The sequence below is a fragment of the Anomaloglossus baeobatrachus genome, chromosome 8 (genome assembly GCF_048569485.1).
Source record: "Anomaloglossus baeobatrachus isolate aAnoBae1 chromosome 8, aAnoBae1.hap1, whole genome shotgun sequence".
Taxonomy (NCBI): domain Eukaryota; kingdom Metazoa; phylum Chordata; class Amphibia; order Anura; family Aromobatidae; genus Anomaloglossus; species Anomaloglossus baeobatrachus.
The window spans coordinates 209,598,447-209,619,937 of NC_134360.1; the positions used below are offsets into that span (position 1 = coordinate 209,598,447).

The 21,491-nt window shown below is 47.6% G+C and overlaps 1 protein-coding gene across 4 annotated transcripts in view; it reads right to left on the reverse strand.

Annotated features, from left to right (window-relative positions):
• The window catches only part of RABGAP1L (RAB GTPase activating protein 1 like), a 426,173-nt gene that overhangs the window by 379,052 nt on the left and 25,630 nt on the right, over positions 1-21,491 (reverse strand). For all 4 annotated transcript variants that reach the window (XM_075320137.1, XM_075320138.1, XM_075320140.1 and 1 more), the window contains 4 exons: positions 21,163-21,325; positions 16,243-16,426; positions 12,935-13,145; positions 3,795-3,969 (listed from right to left, as the gene is read on the reverse strand). In XM_075320137.1, the coding sequence (XP_075176252.1) occupies positions 3,795-3,969; positions 12,935-13,145; positions 16,243-16,426; positions 21,163-21,282 (690 nt within the window). In that variant the 5' untranslated portion in view covers positions 21,283-21,325. The remainder of the gene's footprint in view (positions 1-3,794; positions 3,970-12,934; positions 13,146-16,242; positions 16,427-21,162; positions 21,326-21,491) is intronic.

Here is a 21,491-nt window from a genome sequence, read left to right on the forward strand (position 1 = left end):
TGTGGTGGCTCAGTGGTTAGCACTACAGTCTTGTGGTGGCTCAGAGGTTAGCACTACGGTCTTGTAGGGCTGGGATCCTGGGTTCAAATCCCACCAAGGACACCATCTGCAAAGAGTTTGTATGTTCTCCCCGTGTTTGTGTGAGTTTCCTCTGGATTCTCCGGTTTCCTCCCACACTCCAAAGACAAACTGATAAGGGATTTAGACTGTGAGCACCGATGGGGACAGTGTTGCCAATGTATGTAAAGCTCTGTGGAATCAATAGCATTATATATGAATAAATATTATGATTTTTTATAAGTCCATGTTCGGTATAAAACCCAAAAACTTTAAAAGTTGGGTTTGCTCATCTCTAGACATAGGTTTTCCTTTGGCCCAATTTGGGAATTGGATTGAAAGATTAAAATAAAAAAATAAAAAAAAACAAAGTGCATGGATGCTACCTGCACATCATCCATGTTTATTCACATTCACTCTAGGGTTTTATTTAAGCTTGGTAAACCTTTAAATCAGTTTTTTTTATTTCAATGCAAGAAAACTGGATGCTTCGTTAATGGTATAAATGGACCATGGGGGGGGGGGGGAATTGAATCTTCAACCTGATTAAAATTATATTTTTTGCATACGAAAACAAATTAATAAGTTTTTAATTCTGCCTAATCATTTTGCTTTAACATTTCCGTGACATTTATTGCAAAGTGAGAGTGCAAATTACCGTATTGTTTGTTTTAGATGCATCGGATTATAAGACGCAACCCAAATTTAAAAAGAAAAAAACAAAAACAAAAAAAAAAAAAATGGGGTCCGTATTGTAATCCAGTGGTGTCTTAACAGGGGAGGGGGGCGGCAGCGGATAGGGGGTCAGAGGAGGCAGGGGCGGTGGTGGAGAAGGGCGATGCTGTGGGCAGTGCAGCAGGTGTCCCAGAAGCTTGGCACTGAAAGGCAAAGCAAACATCCAAGAACTGTCAACAGTGAGGGCTTCAAATAATGGTGCGCGAAGTCTGCGCATACGCAGATTGAGCTTTTGGCACAATGACAAGCCGAGATCTCATCTGCGCATGCGCCACCTTCAGACGCCATTGTCCTTAAGTCTGCTGCAGGGAGATTAATGAGCCAGAGGCAGCGCGTGCGCAGATGTACTTAAGCCAAAAGCTCCACTTGCACATACGCCGACTCCGGGCGCCATTATTTGAAGCCTGCACCGCCAACGTCTTCAGGATGTCCCTGCCTCACCTTACAGAGGAGAGCATGGCCGGCCACCGCACAGAGCAGAGCATGGCCGGCCGCCGCACAGAGCAGAGCATGGCCGGCCGCCGCACAGAGCAGAGCATGGCCGGCCGCCGCACAGAGCAGAGCATGGCCGGCCGCCGCACAGAGCAGAGCATGGCCGGCCGCCGCACAGAGCAGAGCATGGCCGGCCGCCGCACAGAGCAGAGCATGGCCGGCCGCCGCACAGAGCAGAGCATGGCCGGCCGCCGCACAGAGCAGAGCATGGCCGGCCGCCGCACAGAGCAGAGCATGGCCGGCCGCCGCACAGAGCAGAGCATGGCCGGCCGCCGCACAGAGCAGAGCATGGTCGGCCGCCGCACAGAGCAGAGCATGGTCGGCCGCCGCACAGAGCAGAGCATGGTCGGCCGCCGCACAGAGCAGAGCATGGTCGGCCGCCGCACAGAGCAGAGCATGGTCGGCCGCCGCACAGAGCAGAGCATGGTCGGCCGCCGCACAGAGCAGAGCAGTGCTGCCGAGCATCGCCCCCGCCTCCTGTCACCATTCTTCACCATCATCTGGCAAGGTGCATTCGGATTATAAGATGCACCGCTTATTTTCCTCCCCAATTTTGGGGGAAAAAAATAAAATATGGGATCCGTATTGTAATCCAGTGGTGTCTTACCAAGGAGAGGGAAAGGGGGGGGGGGGGGCACAGTGGTGGTGGATCGGGTCAGAGGAGGCAGGGGCGGTGGTGGAGCAGGGCAATTTTGGGTAGGAAAAGTGTGTCTTATAAGAAAATACAGTATTTTACTTCCATGAGTGCATCTTGATTTTTGTGAAAATGTCAAATTTTGAAGCAAGCTGTTGCATCTCTGGGGCTTCAGAGCCTTAGCTGGAAATGAAACGCAACTTGAAATGCCCCAATGTGCACCATGATTTTGTCTAAAAGTGTGCCAACCAAAAAGTGGTGAAAGAGACTAAAAATGCACCAAATTGGAATAATTGCAGATTTTTATCAATACTGCAAGGAAAGAGCATCCCAGCAAAGTCTATGAGAATCGTTTCTTTATCGCAACAGGTTTAACAAAAAAAAAAAAATTATATTATATATTACAATATAATTTTGTGAGTTAGAGAGATAAGAGATATATATATATATATATATAATATATATATTATATTATATATATACACACACACACACACACACACACACACACACACATACATACATACATACATACATACATACATACATACATACATACATACATACAGGAACTTGCTCCAAAAAACCCCCCCCAAAACGCTGTTTCTTGTGCAGAAATCCCCTCCCCTCAAATAACACCATCCTGCTCATAAAATAACCCCATCCTGGTACATGGCCTGTATCCTATGGCACAGAAGAAGAAGAAAAAAAAACAAAAAAAAAACAACACATTTATACTCCCCTTCCCTCACTCCCTGCAGCACAGATCATCCTCCTCTCTGTCTCAGCTGCAGCGCCGCTGTGTGGAGCAGTCACCGTTGTCTGCAGCATCGCGGTGTCTTCCTGTCTGTGCCGATCAGCTGATCTGTGCGGACACTGACGTCATCGCTGTGCTCACTGCTCTCTACACAGATCAGCTGACCGGCACAGACAGGAAGACACCGCGATGCTGCAGGGGGATGGCTCCACACACAGTGACGGGTGAGTGTACTGATTCACTGCACCCTGCGCTGATAATGATGCACAGGGGGCAGTGAATACCGTCGCACATGATCACTCCAGGCTGTAGTTGCCAGGGGTGATCATGGCCGGCTGTTAATTATGCAAGCACCACCCCGCCCATCACCCCGCCCACCCGTCAGCACCGGCTTCACCGCTGTGAGATGGGCGGGAGAATGGGCGTGCATATGGAATGAGCGGGCCCACGTGGTCACGGAAGGCGCTGCTACAGCCTGCTCGTGCCCCCGATGACCCGCTCCACCGCAGCACCCTCATTCCCTGCAGCCACATTCAGACCATAAGACGCACCCCACACTTTCCCCCAACATTTGGGGGGAAAAGAAACGCGTCTTATGGTCCGAAAAATACGGTAAGTGATTTAAGGGGATCTCAGTTGACATTCATAGTGTTATTTATCGTCTGTATTTTCTTGAAAAGTTTTAATAAAAAGAGATTAAACATAATTATTAGCCAGAATTAGTAAATTTGTCCCATGGTTGAGATTTGACCTCAGAATTGTAAAATTCCGCCCTGGAATATATTACAAGCTGAGACTCTATATAGGTAAACTGGGAAAGTTGCTCTTAATGCGATTAAAAATATTACATCAGCAAATGATAAAACTGTTAACATTATGGATATTCACTTTCATAAATTCCTTCTTCTGTCGCAACAAATTAGAAATTGCAATTCTAAAATTAACACATTAAACAAGACGTGGAATATAAAAAGAAAAAGAAAAAAAAAAAAAAAAGAAAAAAAGTCAATTAAATGAACCAGCAATTTCGGAGGCAAAGAATAAACGAAAAAAAAAAAAGAAAAAAAAAAAAAAAAGGGAAGAGCAGCTTTAACAAGAGCGCAGCTCCAGAGCGCTTACCGCCTCTTTGATCTCGCAGCTGAATACATGGATCTGAAACTCATCCGTGTCAAGATCCCGTGAGGTGAATGCAAAGCAGTCACATTCTGAAGTCCCATCCTGTCCTCGGACGCAGAACAACACCTTGTAGATCGGGAAGGAGGCGATTTCTGCATTGTTAGACTGATCCACTATCCTACAGTGAACAATAGGGAGAGAATAAAACAATGTGTCTGAGATAATGGATCTTACATGATCACATCGATCTTATGTGATCACCTTTGTGCAGTCAATCCACAAGTTTACGATGCAACATCTTTATATCATGTTGCTTTATTTTTCCTATATGAAATTAACTCATCAGTAATTTCGGATATCCTTTATCTGCAGCCTAGCAGAAGTGGCTAGTTTTCCTGCAGCGCTTACAAGCTCTTTGCTTTAGGGCTTGTAAGCACTGCTTTTAACTTGGCTGGATCTGACCAACTGACCTGCTATAAATGTTGTATAAACTAAGCTACTGCTGTTCACAGCATCGAGGACTGCACAGTTTGTTTTCCCAGCACAACCATGCTGCTTTTCTGTACCATCCATTATAAAGTTAACACATGAATAAGGTGATAAAAGTACTACTTAAAGTGTAAATAAACTTTTTTTCTCAACGCACTGCAAAATAATGAATAATTTTAATACTAATCATATTCATAATTTGCTTCAGTTTCTCTCAAACACCATACTGAAGTGCAGTGTCAATGCTCAGTTCATGCTCCTTTAGAAGATGCATTCACCTGCTGCTCAGCAAGACCTGCACACTCAAAAAAATAAACTTTTTTTCTCAGCAGAATAGACATCATCCAGTATCCTCCCTCCTCAGCAGACACAGTATCAGTATTTCTCCCATGATTTTGCCATCAGTCCTCCTGAGACCAGTAGTTCCACAAGCAAACTGTCAACAATACTGGACAGAGCAGCATTGCCAGACAATTAGCTTCCAATTTGGATTTTTTTTTTATTATATTCACAAGAATAACACCGTCAAACATGCGGCATGCCAATCACATGTGGAACTACTGGTCTAAGCAGGACTGATGGCAACATCACTGGATGAATACATCGATACTGGAAGCGTGACAAAGAGGGAGGAATCCAGATTATGTGGATTCTGCGGTAAAGAACGATGACGCTGTAAAGCTCTATTCGATCTATGAACTGATTTAGTGAACTTTGCCTTGTTCTGATCTCACTGGCATCCTTGAATTGGAAAGCATGCCCGACTAAATAATCATAGTGATCCAGAAGATTCATACAACTACGGTATATTCAAGAGGCTCATACATAACCAGAAAGGTTCACACAAAGAACGTTCCCTACAAACTGTTTTAATATAGTGTACAGAATTTGCTGAGCAGCAGTTGAAAGCAGCTTTTAAAGAGGAATGAACTGGGGATGGAAACAGCCCTGTAGCCTAATAAGTAGGCAAAATAAGGCAAAGTAAATTACAAAAAAAATAATCTGAATTTTGCAATGCACAGAGAATAATTAAATAATAAAGAATACAATTTACACAGACTTTAAAAAAAAAAAAAAAAAAAAAAAGTAGTAGCCATTGTTTTAATTTAATAAATAGTAAACATGCAAATAAGCAATCTTGTAATATCCTAGAGAAATTAGCTTTTTTTTCTCCTATTGGATTGATCTTTAAGACTCAAGAATAAAATCTGTCTTCACTGAATACAGATTTTCACACTAAGGAGAAAAAAAAAAAAAGACGACAATTGGTGCTTTTAAAATTGTATGGATTTGCACACTTCTGTATTGGGATGTGACCTTGATTGGGGATACCACATCTACCGAAAACCCAGAGGTCAGACGTGTTGTAACATCCCATTATTCTTATGTGCAACGTATATAAGGCTTCACTATTATTCACAGTTTCCTACTGTGAAAGGAGAAGAGGTTAGCAATGGTTTGCTGTAATTAGATATGGAGAAAACAAAACAATGCAGGTTATAAAGATTGGGCAAGGCTTCCTGGAACCTTGTGTTATTACACTGCAGCTAAAAAAAAAAAAAAAAAAGTCAAGGAAATAACAGATAAGAAAAATAAAATAAAATGCAAATAAAAAAAAAAGGTCAAGAGATAATATCAGGGCATGCCCTCAAGTCAACTGTGCATTCATATCGATACATACAGATTTTTCTGCAGGTTTCCCTTTGAGACAGGAAAAACGTAACTTTTCAGTAACATTGTTTTCAAAGAGCAAAAAAAAAAAAAAAAAGTGAAAAAAATAGGAAAATTAAAAAAGAAGGGAATTTTGTTTACTTACCGTAAATTCCTTTTCTTCTAGCTCCAATTGGGAGACCCAGACAGTGGGTGTATAGCTACTGCCTCCGGAGGCCACACAAAGAACTACACTTAAAAGTGTAAGGCCCCTCCCCTTCTGGCTATACACCCTCCCGTAGGAGTACGGATTCCTCAGTTTTAGTACCAAAGCAAGAAGGAGGAAAGCCAATAACAGTTTCAAAAACAAATTCAATCCGATAACAAGATCGGAGAACTTAAGAAACAACATGAACAACATGTGCACCCGAAAAACGAAACCCTAAGAACAAATAGGGCGGGTGCTGGGTCTCCCAATTGGAGCTAGAAGAAAAGGAATTTACGGTAAGTAAACAAAATTCCCTTCTTCTTTTTCGCTCCTAATTGGGAGACCCAGACAGTGGGACGTCCAAAAGCAGTCCCTGGGTGGGTAAAAAGATACCACATGAACGGGCTGTCAGACAGCCTCTTCCTACAGGTGGGCCACCGCCGCCTGAAGGACCTGTCTACCTAGGCTGGCATCTGCCGAAGCGTAGGTATGCACTTGATAGTGTTTGGTAAACGTGTGCAGACTCGACCAGGTAGCCGCCTGGCACACTTGCTGAGCCGTAGCCTGATGCCGCAATGCCCAGGACGCACCCACGGCTCTGGTAGAATGGGCCTTCAGTCCAGATGGAATCGGAAGCCCAGCAGAACGGTATGTGTGAAGAATTGGTTCCTTGATCCACCGCGCCAAGGTGGATTTGGAAGCTTGCGATCCCTTATGCTGACCAGCGACTAGGACAAAGAGCGCATCAGAACGGCGTAGAGACGCCGTGCGAGAAATGTAAATCCTGAGTGCTCTCACCAGGTCCAACAGATGTAAACCCTTTTCAAATTGGTGAACTGGATGCGGACACAAAGATGGCAAAGTGATATCCTGATTGAGATGAAAGGAAGAAACCACCTTGGGAGAAAACTCTGGAATTGGACGCAGTACTACCTTGTCTTGGTGAAACACCAGGAAGGGAGATTTGCAAGATAACGCCGCTAGCTCGGACACTCTTCGAAGAGACGTGACCGCCACAAGAAAAACTACCTTTTGTGAAAGCCGAGAAAGGGGAACCTCTTTCAAAGGCTCGAAAGGCGGCTTCTGGAGAGCAATGAGAACCTTGTTCAGATCCCAGGGTTCCAATGGCCGTCTGTAAGGAGGAACGATATGACGAACTCCTTGGAGAAACGTGCGTACTTTAGAAAGCCGTGCCAAGCGCTTCTGAAAGAATACGGATAGCGCGGAGACTTGACCCTTAAGAGAGCTAAGCGACAAACCTTTTTCCAACCCAGACTGCAGGAAGGAAAGAAAAATTGGCAATGCAAATGGCCAGGGAGAAAACCCTTGAGCCAAGCACCACGCTAAGAATATCTTCCACGTCCTGTGATAGATTTTAGCTGAGGATGGTTTTCTAGCCTGTCTCATTGTGGCAACAACTTCATGAGATAAACCTGAGGCCGCTAGGATCCAGGACTCAATGGCCACACAGTCAGGTTCAGGGCCGCAGAATTCAGATGGAAAAACGGCCCTTGAGACAGCAAATCTGGACGGTCTGGTAGTGTCCACGGTTGGCCTACCGTGAGATGCCACAGATCCGGGTACCACGACCTTCTTGGCCAATCTGGAGCGACGAGTATGGCTCGATGGCAGTCGGACCTGATTTTCCGGAGAACTCTGGGTAACAATGCTAGAGGTGGAAACACATAGGGGAGTCGGAATTGCGACCAATCCTGAACCAAGGCGTCTGCCGCCAGTGCTCGGTGATCGTGAGACCGTGCCATGAAAACTGGGACCTTGTTGTTGTGCCGTGACGCCATCAGATCGACGTCCGGCGTCCCCCAGCGGCAACAGATCTGCTGAAACACGTCCGGGTGAAGGGACCATTCTCCTGCGTCCATGCCCTGTCGACTGAGAAAGTCTGCTTCCCAGTTTTCCACGCCTGGGATGTGAACTGCGGATATGGTGGACGCTCTGCTTTCCACCCACGTCAAAATCCGCTGGACTTCTTGAAAAGCTTGGCGACTGCGTGTTCCCCCTTGGTGGTTGATGTACGCCACCGCCGTGGAATTGTCCGACTGAATCCGAATCTGCTTGCCTTCCAGCCATTGTTGGAAGGCTCGCAGGGCAAGATAGATTGCTCTGATTTCCAGAACATTGATCTGCAGGGTGGACTCTTCCTGAGTCCACGTCCCCTGAGCCCTGTGGTGGAGAAACACCGCTCCCCACCCTGATAGGCTCGCATCCGTCGTGACCACTGCCCAGGACGGGGGAAGGAACGACTTTCCCTGTGACAATGAGGTGGGGAGAAGCCACCAACGCAGAGAGTCCTTGGCAGTCTGAGAGAGGGAGACAGTCCTGTCGAGGGACGTCGATTTCCCATCCCATTGGCGTAGAATGTCCCATTGTAGAGGGCGCAGATGAAACTGCGCGAACGGGACTGCCTCCATTGCTGCTACCATCTTTCCTAGGAAATGCATGAGGCGCCTCAGTGAGTGCGACTGGCTCTGAAGGAGAGATTGCACTCCAGTCCGTAGCGAGCACTGCTTGTCCAGTGGAAGCTTCACTATCGCTGAGAGAGTATGAAACTCCATGCCAAGATAAGTCAGAGATTGGGTCGGGGTTAGATGAGACTTTGGAAAGTTGATAATCCACCCGAAACTCTGGAGAGTGTCTAGTGCCACCTTCAGACTGTGCTGGCATGCCTCTTGAGAGGGTGCCTTTATAAGCAGGTCGTCTAGATACGGGATGACCGAGTGACCCTGCGAGTGCAGAACAGCTACTACTGCTGCCATGACTTTGGTGAAGACCCGGGGGGCTGTTGCCAGACCGAAAGGTAACGCTACGAACTGCAGGTGTTCGTCGTGTATGACGAAGCGTAGGAAACGCTGATGCTCTGGTGCAATCGGCACGTGGAGATACGCATCTTTGATATCTATTGATGCTAGAAAATCTCCTTGAGACATTGAGGCTATGACGGAGCGTAGGGATTCCATCTGGAACCTCCTGACTTTTACGTGTCTGTTGAGCAACTTTAGATCCAGGACGGGTCGATACGATCCGTCCTTTTTTGGGACCACAAACAGATTGGAGTAAAAACCGTGACCTTGTTCCTGAAGAGGGACGGAGGTCACCACTCCTTCCGCCTTTAGAGCGGCCACCGCCTGCAACAGAGCATCGGCTCGGTCTGGTGGTGGAGAAGTTCTGAAGAAACGAGTTGGCGGACGAGAACTGAACTCTATCCTGTACCCGTGAGACAGAATATCCCTCACCCAACGGTCTTTGACGCGTGACAGCCAGATGTCGCCAAAGTGGGAAAGCCTCCCACCGACCGCGGGTGTGGGAATCGGAGACTGCAAGTCAGGAGGACGCCGTCTTGGCAACGGTTCCTCCGGCTGTCCTTTTTGGGCGTGACTGAGACCTCCAAGAATCTGAGCGTCTCTGGTCTTTTTGAGTCTTTTTTGACGAGGCGAATTGGGACCTGCCCGGTCCTCGAAAGGACCGATAACCTGACTGACCCTTCCTCTGTTGGGGTTTGTTTTGTCTGTGTTGCGGTAAGGATGAGTCCTTACCCTTGGAGTGTTTGATGATTTCATCCAAACGCTCTCCAAACAATCGGTCACGAGAAAAAGGCAAATTGGTTAAGCACTTCTTGGAATGAGAATCTGCTTTCCAATGTCTCAACCACAGGGCCCTACGCAAAACAACGGAGTTGGCTGACGCCACTGCCGTGCGGCTTGTAGCGTCAAGAACAGCATTAATCGCGTACGACGCGAATGCCGCCATTTGCGAGGTCAATGGTGCTACCTGCGGGGCAAATGCACGTGTGACTGAGTCGACTTGCGCAAGCCCGGCTGAGATAGCTTGGAGTGCCCATACGGCCGCAAAAGATGGCGCTAACGACGCTCCAATCGCTTCATAGATGGATTTCAGCCAGAGCTCCATCTGCCTGTCAGTGGCATCTTTAAGTGCCGCTCCATCTTCAACTGCAACCAAGGATCTAGCTGCAAGCCTGGAAATTGGAGGATCCACTTTTGGACACTGGGTCCAACCCTTGACCACCTCAGGGGGAAAAGGATAGCGTGTATCTTTAAGCCGTTTAGAAAAACGCCTTTCAGGATAAGCGTGGGGTTTCTGGATTGCGTCTCTAAAGTCAGCGTGGTCCAGAAAAGTGCTTAATGTACGCTTAGGGTATCTGAAATGGATTCTCTCGTGCTGCGAAGCTGACTCCTCCACAAGAGGAGCTGGTGGGGAAATATTTAACATCTTATTGATGTTAAATATAAGATCATTAACTATGGCGTCACCATCTGGTGTATCTAGATTGAGAGCGGTCCCAGGATCAGAATCCTGATCAGTTACGTCCGCCTCATCACCCATAGATTCATCTCGCTGGGATCCTGACCATTGAGATGAATGTGAAGGCCCGTCATAGCGAGCCCGCTTAGGCTGCCCGGGGCCATCGTCCGAGTCAGAGTCTTCACCCTGAGGTGTATGTGCCCGTCCCGAAGCTTGGAGGTAATTCAGCTGAGGGGGACCAGGGGGCAATGATTGCACAGTGTCCATGGCCTGAAGTACAGGCCTAGCTCGCAATGTGTCAAGAATTTGTGACATAGTGAGAGACATTCTGTCAGCAAAAGCTGCAAACTCAGTTCCTGTCACCTGGACCGCATTCACAGGTGGTACACCCTGGGTCACGTCCAGCAGAGGTCCCGACTGTGCAAGCGCCGCAGGGGCCGAGCACTGCACACAATGGGGGTCCGTGGAGCCTGCCGGTAGAAAAGTCCCACATGCGGTGCAGGAAGCATATAATGTCTGTGCCTTGGCACCCTTGCGTTTTACGGGCGACATGCTGCTGGCTCTCTGCAATGTGAGAGAGTCTATAGCCAAAGGGCGACCAGCGCTATGCAATACAAAGTATTTGTAGAAACAAAATACTAAGAATACTACTGGCACAAGAGGGGGTGAGCCCTGAGGGCTGCTTACCGCCCGCTGAATAGCGGGTAAGAGGCGCAGAATTCCTTGTCTGGGTCTCCCCGGCTCCCCTCTGCAGCTCAGCGTGTCAGCAGGAATGGCTGCCGGCGTCTGTGGAGAGGGGCGGTCCGTGGGAGTTCCTAAACAAAAGTGCGGGAAACAGTGTCCCCTCTGTGCCTATTGTGAGGGCTGGAGTATGTAAAAACGACTCCAGCCCTCGGCGCTGATGCACTGACCAGCGTCCCGCCCCTCTCCTGACTGGCAGGTCTGGGGGCGGGAACGAACGGAAGCAGGCCGCAAAAGCCGGGGACTCGAGTTATCAGCGCGGCCGCCGTAAAAGCGCGGCCCGCGCTGAAGTCCCCGGCGCACCACAAGTGCCAGCCGCGCCGCAGTCCCAGCGGCCGGCGCGACCGATTCCCAGAAGTGTGCCTGCTTCAGCGAAGCTGAATGAGGCCATGGCACAGGCGCCGCAGCGCTGATGTCCCCGGCGCACTACAACACCCAGCATGCTGCGGTGTGAGCGCCAAATGCACGGGGACACAGAGTACCTTGAGGAAGCAGGGCCATGTCCCTGATGTACTCCGCTCCATCCAGCATCTTCTCCAGGGGCTGTAGATGGAGCACGGTCTCAGTGCCTGGAGACCAGTAAATCCCACTTCACCCAGAGCCCTGTAAAAAGGGATGGGGAAGGAATCAGCATGTGGGCTCCTGCCGCCGTACCCGCAATGGGTACCTCAACCTTACAAACACCTCCGACATACAGTGGGGTGAGAAGGGAGCATGCTGGGAGCCCTGTATGGGCCCTCTTTTCTTCCATCCGACATAGTCAGCAGCTGCTGCTGACTAAAAACAATGGAGCTATGCGTGCGTGTCTGACCTCCTTCGCACAAAGCTAAAACTGAGGAATCCGTACTCCTACGGGAGGGTGTATAGCCAGAAGGGGAGGGGCCTTACACTTTTAAGTGTAGTTCTTTGTGCGGCCTCCAGAGGCAGTAGCTATACACCCACTGTCTGGGTCTCCCAATTAGGAGCGAAAAAGAAAAAAAAATACACAACGACTAGACTTAATGCAAATGATCCTTTGGACACGTTGCAATGTAAAGGAGGAGGTGGTGAGCTGTAACAATGAATAATAACACATCTGTATACAGTATATAAACACAGGATACATCATTCATAATGTGATGTCACAGCACACCTCCTCCCCATCCTGTACTTCGACTGATAACATCTCTATATACTGTAGAGAATACCAGATTGACCATTCTCAATAGGTGATATCAAAGCTAGGAGACCAATGTGGAAAAATAATAGCGGGATTCAGTATTCTGATGTGTCTTATGGATGATAAGAATGCATGTAATAATGGCAGCGCCAGCACCCATCCACACTGCAGATGACAGCACAAAGCTGCAGACGGTTGCGTCCACAATTTACACTGACTGACTGCTTTATTCAGAGCTACACAGAGAGACACAGATACACACACACACACACACACACACACACACACAGATATACACACACACACACACAGATATACACACACACACACAGATATACACACACACACACAGATATACACACACACACACACACAGATATACACACACACACACACAGATATACACACACACACACAGATATACACACACACACACAGATATACACACACACACACACACACACACACACAGACACACACACGATATCTTGGTAGCAGCAATTGTCATTTGCAAACATCATATTCTAACAGTCCTCAAAAATGCGGTTGTCCTGATCCCTTAGGTCCTTCCGTTCCCTCTTATCTAACGTTGTGTAAAGCGCGCGGCTGTGCACTCACCTGACGGAGCCTTCAGCAACATTGGGAACGTAGAGAGTGACGGTGATCGGAGCCGAGCATTGTGCTCTCATGGAGGACATGGCCCGCAGCGCTTCTGTCTCGCTGCGCGGAGCTGACACCTTCATATGACCTAAATATGAGAGTTTGTGAAACGACACACTTTCCTCCTCTGGAGGGTTTGTAGCCGGTCTGGTGCTCTGTGCGGGAACCTCTGAGGAAGGAGAAAAGGACAAGACAGATGTAAGAACAAACTCGTCCCGGATATTCATCCAATGCCATCCAATGTAAACTGGCATCGCGGGCATCCTTCTTACCGCCAGCGAGTGCACATTAAATCACACAAGCCATGTGCTGCTTTACTTAACCCCTTAAATGACTGCCAATGTGTTTTTATACAAGTCGTCATCGGTCTTATTCTGCAGTGCTGCTTTTTTACCGAGTCATTGTGGAACCATTGCAAATTAACAGCTGCGGAACCCAATGTAAAAGCATAATGTATTATTTTATTTTTTACTATTTTGCCAACTCTTCTATTGCCCTAGCACTACCCTTACACCTAACAGGGGTTTTTAAAAGTGAAAAATGTATTGTGCAATTATTTATTTTTAGGATATAGATCGATATCTATATCCTAAAAAAATACATAAAATTGCACAATACATTTTTCACTTTTAAAAACCCCTGTTAGGTGTAAGGGTAGTGCTAGGGCAATAGAAGAGTTGGCAAAAAAGTAAAGAAAAAAAAATAAATTATCAGAATGCATAACATTTTAAGCATTTTATGATGTATGTCAATGTTAAGAAAAGGAGGGTGAAAGAACAAACTATATATATTGTGGTCTACAAAGAAACATCAAGCCATATTCAGTTTTCAAAACCAAAAAATTCCTCTTAAAAATGTTGTCTTGGACTTTTATATTGATGCCTGTACTTAGGATAAGGTCACAAATATCTGATCGGAGGTGGTGTGAGACAACTCTCAATCCCACCGATACCTGTTCTCAGTTCCAGGGGTAGTGGACTTGCACAGCCTATTTGAGTCAATAGGGGGCAGATGTGCAGTACCCGTCCGCGGGCACAAAATGGTGGACGGAGTAACGCTGTGCAGCTCCACAAGTGAGCGATTCAGCCCGCCGCTGGCATCAGGAACAGCTGATCGGCGGGATTGCTGGGTGTCCTGTCACACGTCTTCAGATACTGATGACCTATCCAAAGGATAGACCATCAATGTACAAAGTCTCAGATAAACAGTTAACATATAAACTACATCTATGGTCACATCAAGAGGAGGAGGGGAGGAGAGAAGATCCAGCACCGACGTAATAAAAAAACTCTTTATTCAATATTCATAAAAAAGCCAACTCCAACCAACTGCATAATATATTTACGCGTTTCGGAGAAAGTAGACTCCTTATTCATAAGCAGCTTGTTGCTTATGAATAAGGAGTCTTTCTCCGAAACGCGTCAAGCGTAAAACTATTCTACATTTGGTTGGAATTACCTTTTTTATGAATATTGAATAAAGATATTTTTTATTATGTCAGTGCTGGATCTTCTCTCCTCCCCTTGATGTGACTGATTATTCAGCTGTGGAAACCAAACCAAACCACTTGTTCCGTGCACCGGACCAGAAGTTGGAGATATCTGCTTTGGAGTGGTGAGCTTTACTAAATTCCTTATTTGTGTTACATCTATGGTCGTTGGGGCACGTAATGGGCTTAAAAAAAAAAACAAAACAAAAAAAAAAACTAAATAACAAATGCAAAAGATATTTAGTTTCCATCAAAGCAAATACCAAATTAAATCTAAACGCATACAAATGTAAAAGTTTTATTACAAAAAAAAAAAATTAAAACAAAAATAACCTTAAAAAATATGTAGAAGCAATTTAAGTTCTCTAGTGAATACGACCTCCTGCTGCGTGATGAGTAGGAGGAGCGCGTCCCCCTCTGTCGCTGGCCTTTCCCTCCTGGCAAACCCTCCCCCTCAAAAGGGGTTGGGGTTTTTTTTTTTGTTTTTTTTTCTCCTCCCCTTACTCTTTCCCCTCCTTCTCCTCTTCTCTCATCTTCTCCCCCTTTCTCCCTTTCCTTTCCCTCTCCCTTCCTCCTTTCCCACCTTCCTTCCGCTCTGCCTTATCGTTTTCCCTTTCCACGTTTCCCCTACATTCCCCCCCTTTCTTTTCTCTCAGCTGGTGCGAACCCTTCCCTGTTCAGAGATGTTTGAGTCATCTTTAGGCACTCTTGCCTCCTTTTCGGTACTTTTCTTTCTTGTCTATGATAAAAACTGAAAAAGAACGGACCCGTTTGTCAATTCGTGGGGTTGGCACAGATGTAAGTGATTTTGTATTGAGATGTATTCTCCCAAACTCTGTTGAACTGTTTTTGTCTGTTTTGTCAACTGACTGCTTTATGGTTTACATGGGTCTGTTGTATAAATAAAGAATTTAAAAAAAAAAAAAAAATATGTTGAAAATTAATCAAATCCATGGAAATACTTACACTTTCTACAAAGTCGCAGCAAAAGTGGTAAATTTGCTTTGTTGATAGGCCAAGAATGCATGCAAGGGGCAGAGAGTGCAAGGGGTTAACCTGCCTGGACAACCCTTGGATTTCGGCAGAACTCATGGATCAGCTGATCTTTCTGGGTTAAAGCAGACCAAGCACCAGGATTTTCCTATATAAACTGAAGCCAGTGCTATACTGGCGCTATCATACTGATTATACACATACCTTTAGTTGTGAGATTGGATGTATAGTTTATGAAATACAGGCAAGTAAAGTTTGTGAAATGCACTGTTATTTGATTGATAGAAGCTGCAGAATAGGTGGGTCGGGTTTTGCTAGAGATTCCCGCCCCTGTCTGTCCTTCCTCCCTCCCTCCCTCTTCCCCCTGTAATAACTGACACAGGGGGGAGGAAGGACAGGCAGCAGACAGGGGCGGGAATAACTAGCAAAACACGACACAACTATTAGATATTCTGTAGCTGCTATCAATCAAATAACAGTGCATTTCACAAACTTTACTTGCCTGTATTTCAGTAAGTATACATCCGATCTCACAACTAAAGGTATGTATAGAATCAGCATGATAGCGCCAGTATAGCACTGGCTTTAATATATATAGGAGAATCCTGGTGGGTGGTCCTCTTTAAATGTGGTATTAGATAGCGCTGAAACAAAGAACGGTCACACTGTGCGTTCTACTCCAGGGCAGGAGATCAACTTCTCCTTTGGTAGCAATTAAATGGAAGTCCTGAACAAACACCGCCTAAATCCATCAGCTCTTCAGCGTAAGGGCAAAAATACTCACCTGTACTGTTAGGGTCTAAAATTAATGTGAGAGGAGGGTTTCTGGCCGTGGTCATGCCGGAGTCAGCAGCGTATGGTTCTGCACCACCGTCGGTCCCTGACTGGCTGCCATTTTGCTTTTTCTCAGAATCTCTAAGAATCTCTTCCATCGCCTTTTCCAGCTGTTCATCTCCATTGGACATTATCTGTAAGGACGCCAAAAGGGGAAAAGAAAGTTACAGCTTTTACCAATGTCACTTTCAATATGATAATTGTACAGATGACTAATTCAGAATTATTATTCTGGTGCACAAACATTGCTAATGAAAATATTCCTAAAAGTGGTTTTTGTTAATGCCAATCTGAATACAACAACAAGAGTACACACACAATATGGACACATCCAGGAGCTTTTCTGAACTCCAAATCTAAACTCATAGACAATAAGATGTTTGTAGCTATAACTGCTCCCACTCTTCTGGGAAGGTTTTCTACAAGATTTTGGGGAGTCTGTGGGAGTCTGTGGGAGTCTGTGGGAGTCTGTGGGAGTCTGTGGGAGTCTGTGGGAGTCTGTGGGAGTCTGTGGGAGTCTGTGGGAGTCTGTGGGAGTCTGTGGGAGTCTGTGGGAGTCTGTGGGAGTCTGTGGGAGTCTGTGGGAGTCTGTGGGAGTCTGTGGGAGTCTGTGGGAGTCTGTGGGAGTCTGTGGGAGTCTGTGGGAGTCTGTGGGAGTCTGTGGGAGTCTGTGGGAGTCTGTGGGAGTCTGTGGGAGTCTGTGGGAGTCTGTGGGAGTCTGTGGGAGTCTGTGGGAGTCTGTGGGAGTCTGTGGGAGTCTGTGGGAGTCTGTGGGAGTCTGTGGGAGTCTGTGGGAGTCTGTGGGAGTCTGTGGGAGTCTGTGGGAGTCTGTGGGAGTCTGTGGGAGTCTGTGGGAGTCTGTGGGAGTCTGTGGGAGTCTGTGGGAGTCTGTGGGAGTCTGTGGGAGTCTGTGGGAGTCTGTGGGAGTCTGTGGGAGTCTGTGGGAGTCTGTGGGAGTCTGTGGGAGTCTGTGGGAGTCTGTGGGAGTCTGTGGGAGTCTGTGGGAGTCTGTGGGAGTCTGTGGGAGTCTGTGGGAGTCTGTGGGAGTCTGTGGGAGTCTGTGGGAGTCTGTGGGATCTCCCCCCCCCCCACCCTTCATCCAAAAGAGCATTTATGAGGCGTGTTGGGTAGCGGCCGGGCTCATAATCTCCCTGCTAAGTCACCACAAAAAGTGTTGGATGGGGCTGAGGTCCGGGCTGAGATTCTTCCACCAAACTCCCTCAACCATGTCTTTATAGATCTTGAGCACTGGGCACAGTCATGGGGAACAGAAAAAGGCCAAACTGTTTCCACAAAGCTGGAGGCCGCAATTGTCCTAAATTTCTTGTGCTAAAATATTAAGATTTCCCTTCACTTGAACTAGGAAGGCAAGACCGAGCCCTGAGAAACCAGCCCATAGCATCATTCCTCCTCCACCAAACTGTACAGCGGGCACAATACAGTCAGACAGGTAATGTTCTCCTGACATTCACCAAACCATGACTCCTCCATCAGATGTCAGATATAGCATTGTGATCCGTCACTGCACAGAACATGTCTCCTCCTGACTACAGTGGTGGCAGCTTTACATCGCTCCATCCAACGCTCTGCATTGTGCTAGGTGATGTACGGCTGCAGCTCCTGCTCGGCCATGAAGCTCCTGGCGGTAGCAGATGACGTTACCAAAGAAGGCCTGGACTAAGCAGTTATGGGCTCAGCAGAAGGATGGTGACTTTTCTGCCCTCTGCTCCTCAGCACTCAGCTCAGTAACATTACAGGATCTCTACTTTGTGGCCTAGTTGCTGCAGTACCTTCTACTTCTCAGTAATATCACTGACATACAGGTGGGTGATGGGGAAGACTTAGGAGGAGGAAATATTATGAACGGACTTGTTACCCCGGTGGCTCCTATTACTGGACGACACTTATCAGTGAGCTCTGCACCACCGTCCGTTCTGTCACAGGTGTTAGTAAGGGCAGATGGCATGGTGTGGGGGCCCAACATCATACACCAGTGAGGGGCGAGGGGCTGGGTGTTCTATTCCTTGGGGATGAGCGGAGGGCCAGGAGCAGATGGTCCCACACCGGAGAGTGAGGGGGCCAAACAAGGTCCCACACCGGGGAGTGAGGGGGCCAAACAAGGTCCCACACCGGGGAGTGAGGGGGCCAAACAAGGTCCCACACCGGGGAGTGAGGGGGCCAAACAAGGTCCCACACCGGGGAGTGAGGGGGCCAAACAAGGTCCCACACCGGGGAGTGAGGGGGCCAAACAAGGTCCCACACCGGGGAGTGAGGGGGCCAAACAAGGTCCCACACCGGGGAGTGAGGGGGCCAAACAAGGTCCCACACCGGGGAGTGAGGGGGCCATTAGTTATACATGGGGGGAAATAAGGGCGGGGGGTGTTGGATGTTATATACCAGTATACCAGGGGGCAAAGAGCCGGATGTTATACACCGGGGGTGTCAGGGTTTGGAACAAAAAACCTGAATTCAATTATTGAGACATGTGTCTGTGACGCCCTGGGCAAGCCAGGGGTCACAGGCAATGACATCAACACACCCTACACCCCGGTTAGGTACACCAAAGCTAAACCAGAAATCCTTGTTGCCTTCCTCCAAGGGCTGATGTCCACACCAGGGGGTGGGCCAGGCGGTTGGCTCCGCCCACCAAGGAGTTCACAGTCCTGGAGGCGGGAAAACCAGGCAGTTAGAGTGAGATGGAGTTGGAAGTGAGAGGGAAGTGGTAGAGGAGCAAGTGAGAGGAGTTGAAGTGAAGGAGAAAGTGACAGAAGTAGAGCCTGAAGTTGGTCCGAGTGTGTGCCCCGGACTGAGACAGCAAGGTTGGCAGACGGTGGTGACCGTCTGCAGGAGAGGCTGATCGGAGGTTGCCGAAAGGACCGTGGACGGGTGGTGGCCCGGCGGTACCGGACCGGTATACAAAGAGAAGCCAGCACCATTGGCAGGGGCCTTTCGGATCTCGGCAAGGCTAGGAGTCGCCGTGAATTTGCCAAATCCGTCAGTGAAGGGGACCTCCGGGTCTCCCAACAACAAAGTCCCGATTGAAGGCAACAGTCCAACCGTGAAGGAGAGACACCGCCACCGCCAAGGCACCAGTTTCTCAGGGCCAGCGCCTGCGGGCAAAGAGGGGCTCCTCCGGCCCATATCCAAGTCGGGGAGCGGGTAACCGGTGGGAACCCATCGCTACCAACATTGAACTTAGGTGCAGGGAAAAGAGACAGTCACCGCCAACTACCGGGGAAAAGCAACAGCAGCCGTCCGTGGGAACCGTCTTTCCAGCCGTGTGTTTTACCGAGAACAGTGTCATCGTCTCAGGCTGAGTGAGTACCACCGTGCCGTACGGCACAGCGCTGCCCCCGTGACCCTGCACCTCACCAGGCCCCACACCTGGCCTGCCATCCATCCCTACCCCATCATCGGGCCCCGGGACCACCAACCCCCCCTACCCACGGAGGGGAGGGCCAACATCTAGCTGCTCCATACCATCACTCCCGGGATCCCCATACAGAGCAGCGGTGGTGTCCACACAATCACCACAACCGTGGGTGGCGTCACGGACAATAAATCCCCAAAACCAATCCCCTTTTCACTCACGGGCGAGGAGCGCCGCTCGAGGCCCCAGGATCTGGCACATCGCTCGAGCCACCGATCAGCAGAGGCCGCAGCAGCAGCGGCAGCCGGACCCGAGCAGTGGGAGAGCGCGGCATCCCCTCCTCCGCCCGCGACATGTCCACGTCTCTCCATAGTCTGTGACGAGCATTGCACATGGACATATCTATAAATGCACTTGTTAGGAGGATGGAAGCTCACGGAGACAAGAAATATCACACTCACATCCAGACACCCAACTCTCCCGGCCCCCGGTATATTAAGCAGTCATTTGCAGCCATTGCGCTATAAGTGACTGTTCTAATGCCAGACTATTAAGTAAATAACTTGCTGTATTTGGCAGGGCGACTGGTGACTTACTGCCAAGTATAATTTTACCCTGCCGGCAAGAAACTTGCTAAGACAAAAAGATCTGCCACATTGTCAAATAAGTACAAAAACAGAGACGCAAGTGACAACTGTTCAGAAGCACAAAATTTATATTGGGAATAAAAAAAAAAAAAGAAGTCTAGAATATAAAACCAGTTGATAAAATCATTTACAATATACTTCTCTATGGGATAGTATCCATTATTATCAATCAACACTGAGGCAAAGTTCATTATTATTTTTTATTTTTTTTGCTTTGCAGGTTTTTCTGCAATGTCCATTTGTTGCATGTAAGTAAATAGAAATGTTAAAAATCCAAATTTCCCCTTGTATTTGCCTACTATAGCTTCAGATCGGGGGATGTCCAAGCCAGAGACGCCTGCTCCAGGCATCGAGCAGCTTTTACATTGGTATCAGAGGTACAAGGGCTTCATCCTTCTATTTTCAGACAGTTACGTTAGGGTTACATGGTGACGTGTCGAACGTAACTGAAATCAAAGACACTTTGCAACAGTGGATGTAATGATGACCAAGGACAGAGTATGCATCCATACAAATAAGAGCGGAATGTCTGTAACAGTGCAAGAGCTGTGAATACACGGAGTTGTGAAGTGACTAAGTTAACAGCTGCAGGGAGAACAGAACTTACATTTTCTCCCTGCAGCTGCACTTCCATTTAGAAAGTCATATATATTTCCAACGGTATACACCAAGAGATAAGCACTTTGATTGCAGATAAATACAGTTTAGTTTTTTTCCTTCTGGCTACTGATTTCTTTTAAGGTGATGTATCTAATGCAGCCTGTCTCTTCCTCTTGCAGCTCTTCCTGGGAATCAAACTTTGCTTCTCACATCATTACAAGAAAACAAGAAATTACCTCTGTAACGTACATACCTTAAGCTGGGGTTTGTCATCTAGGTTTGAAGAGCCATCACCTTGCAGAGGGACCAAGACGAAATCTTCGCTGTTTATTGTGGATGTAGAGTTGGTCGGGGTGTTGGACTTGTCATCCATTGCCGTTACGTTGCTTATCAACCATGAACCAGCGCCCGTTCATCTGATGAAACAAAATAAAATATATGTTAAGCTCATGTCCCTCCATTTTCTTAGAGGGGATGTCTAGGACTATAATAGTGATCACCATTCCTCAGGATTGGTCACCAATATTAGGCTGGTGGGCATCTGACAGCCAGCACCTCCACCGATTAGCTGGTCCAGAGGCC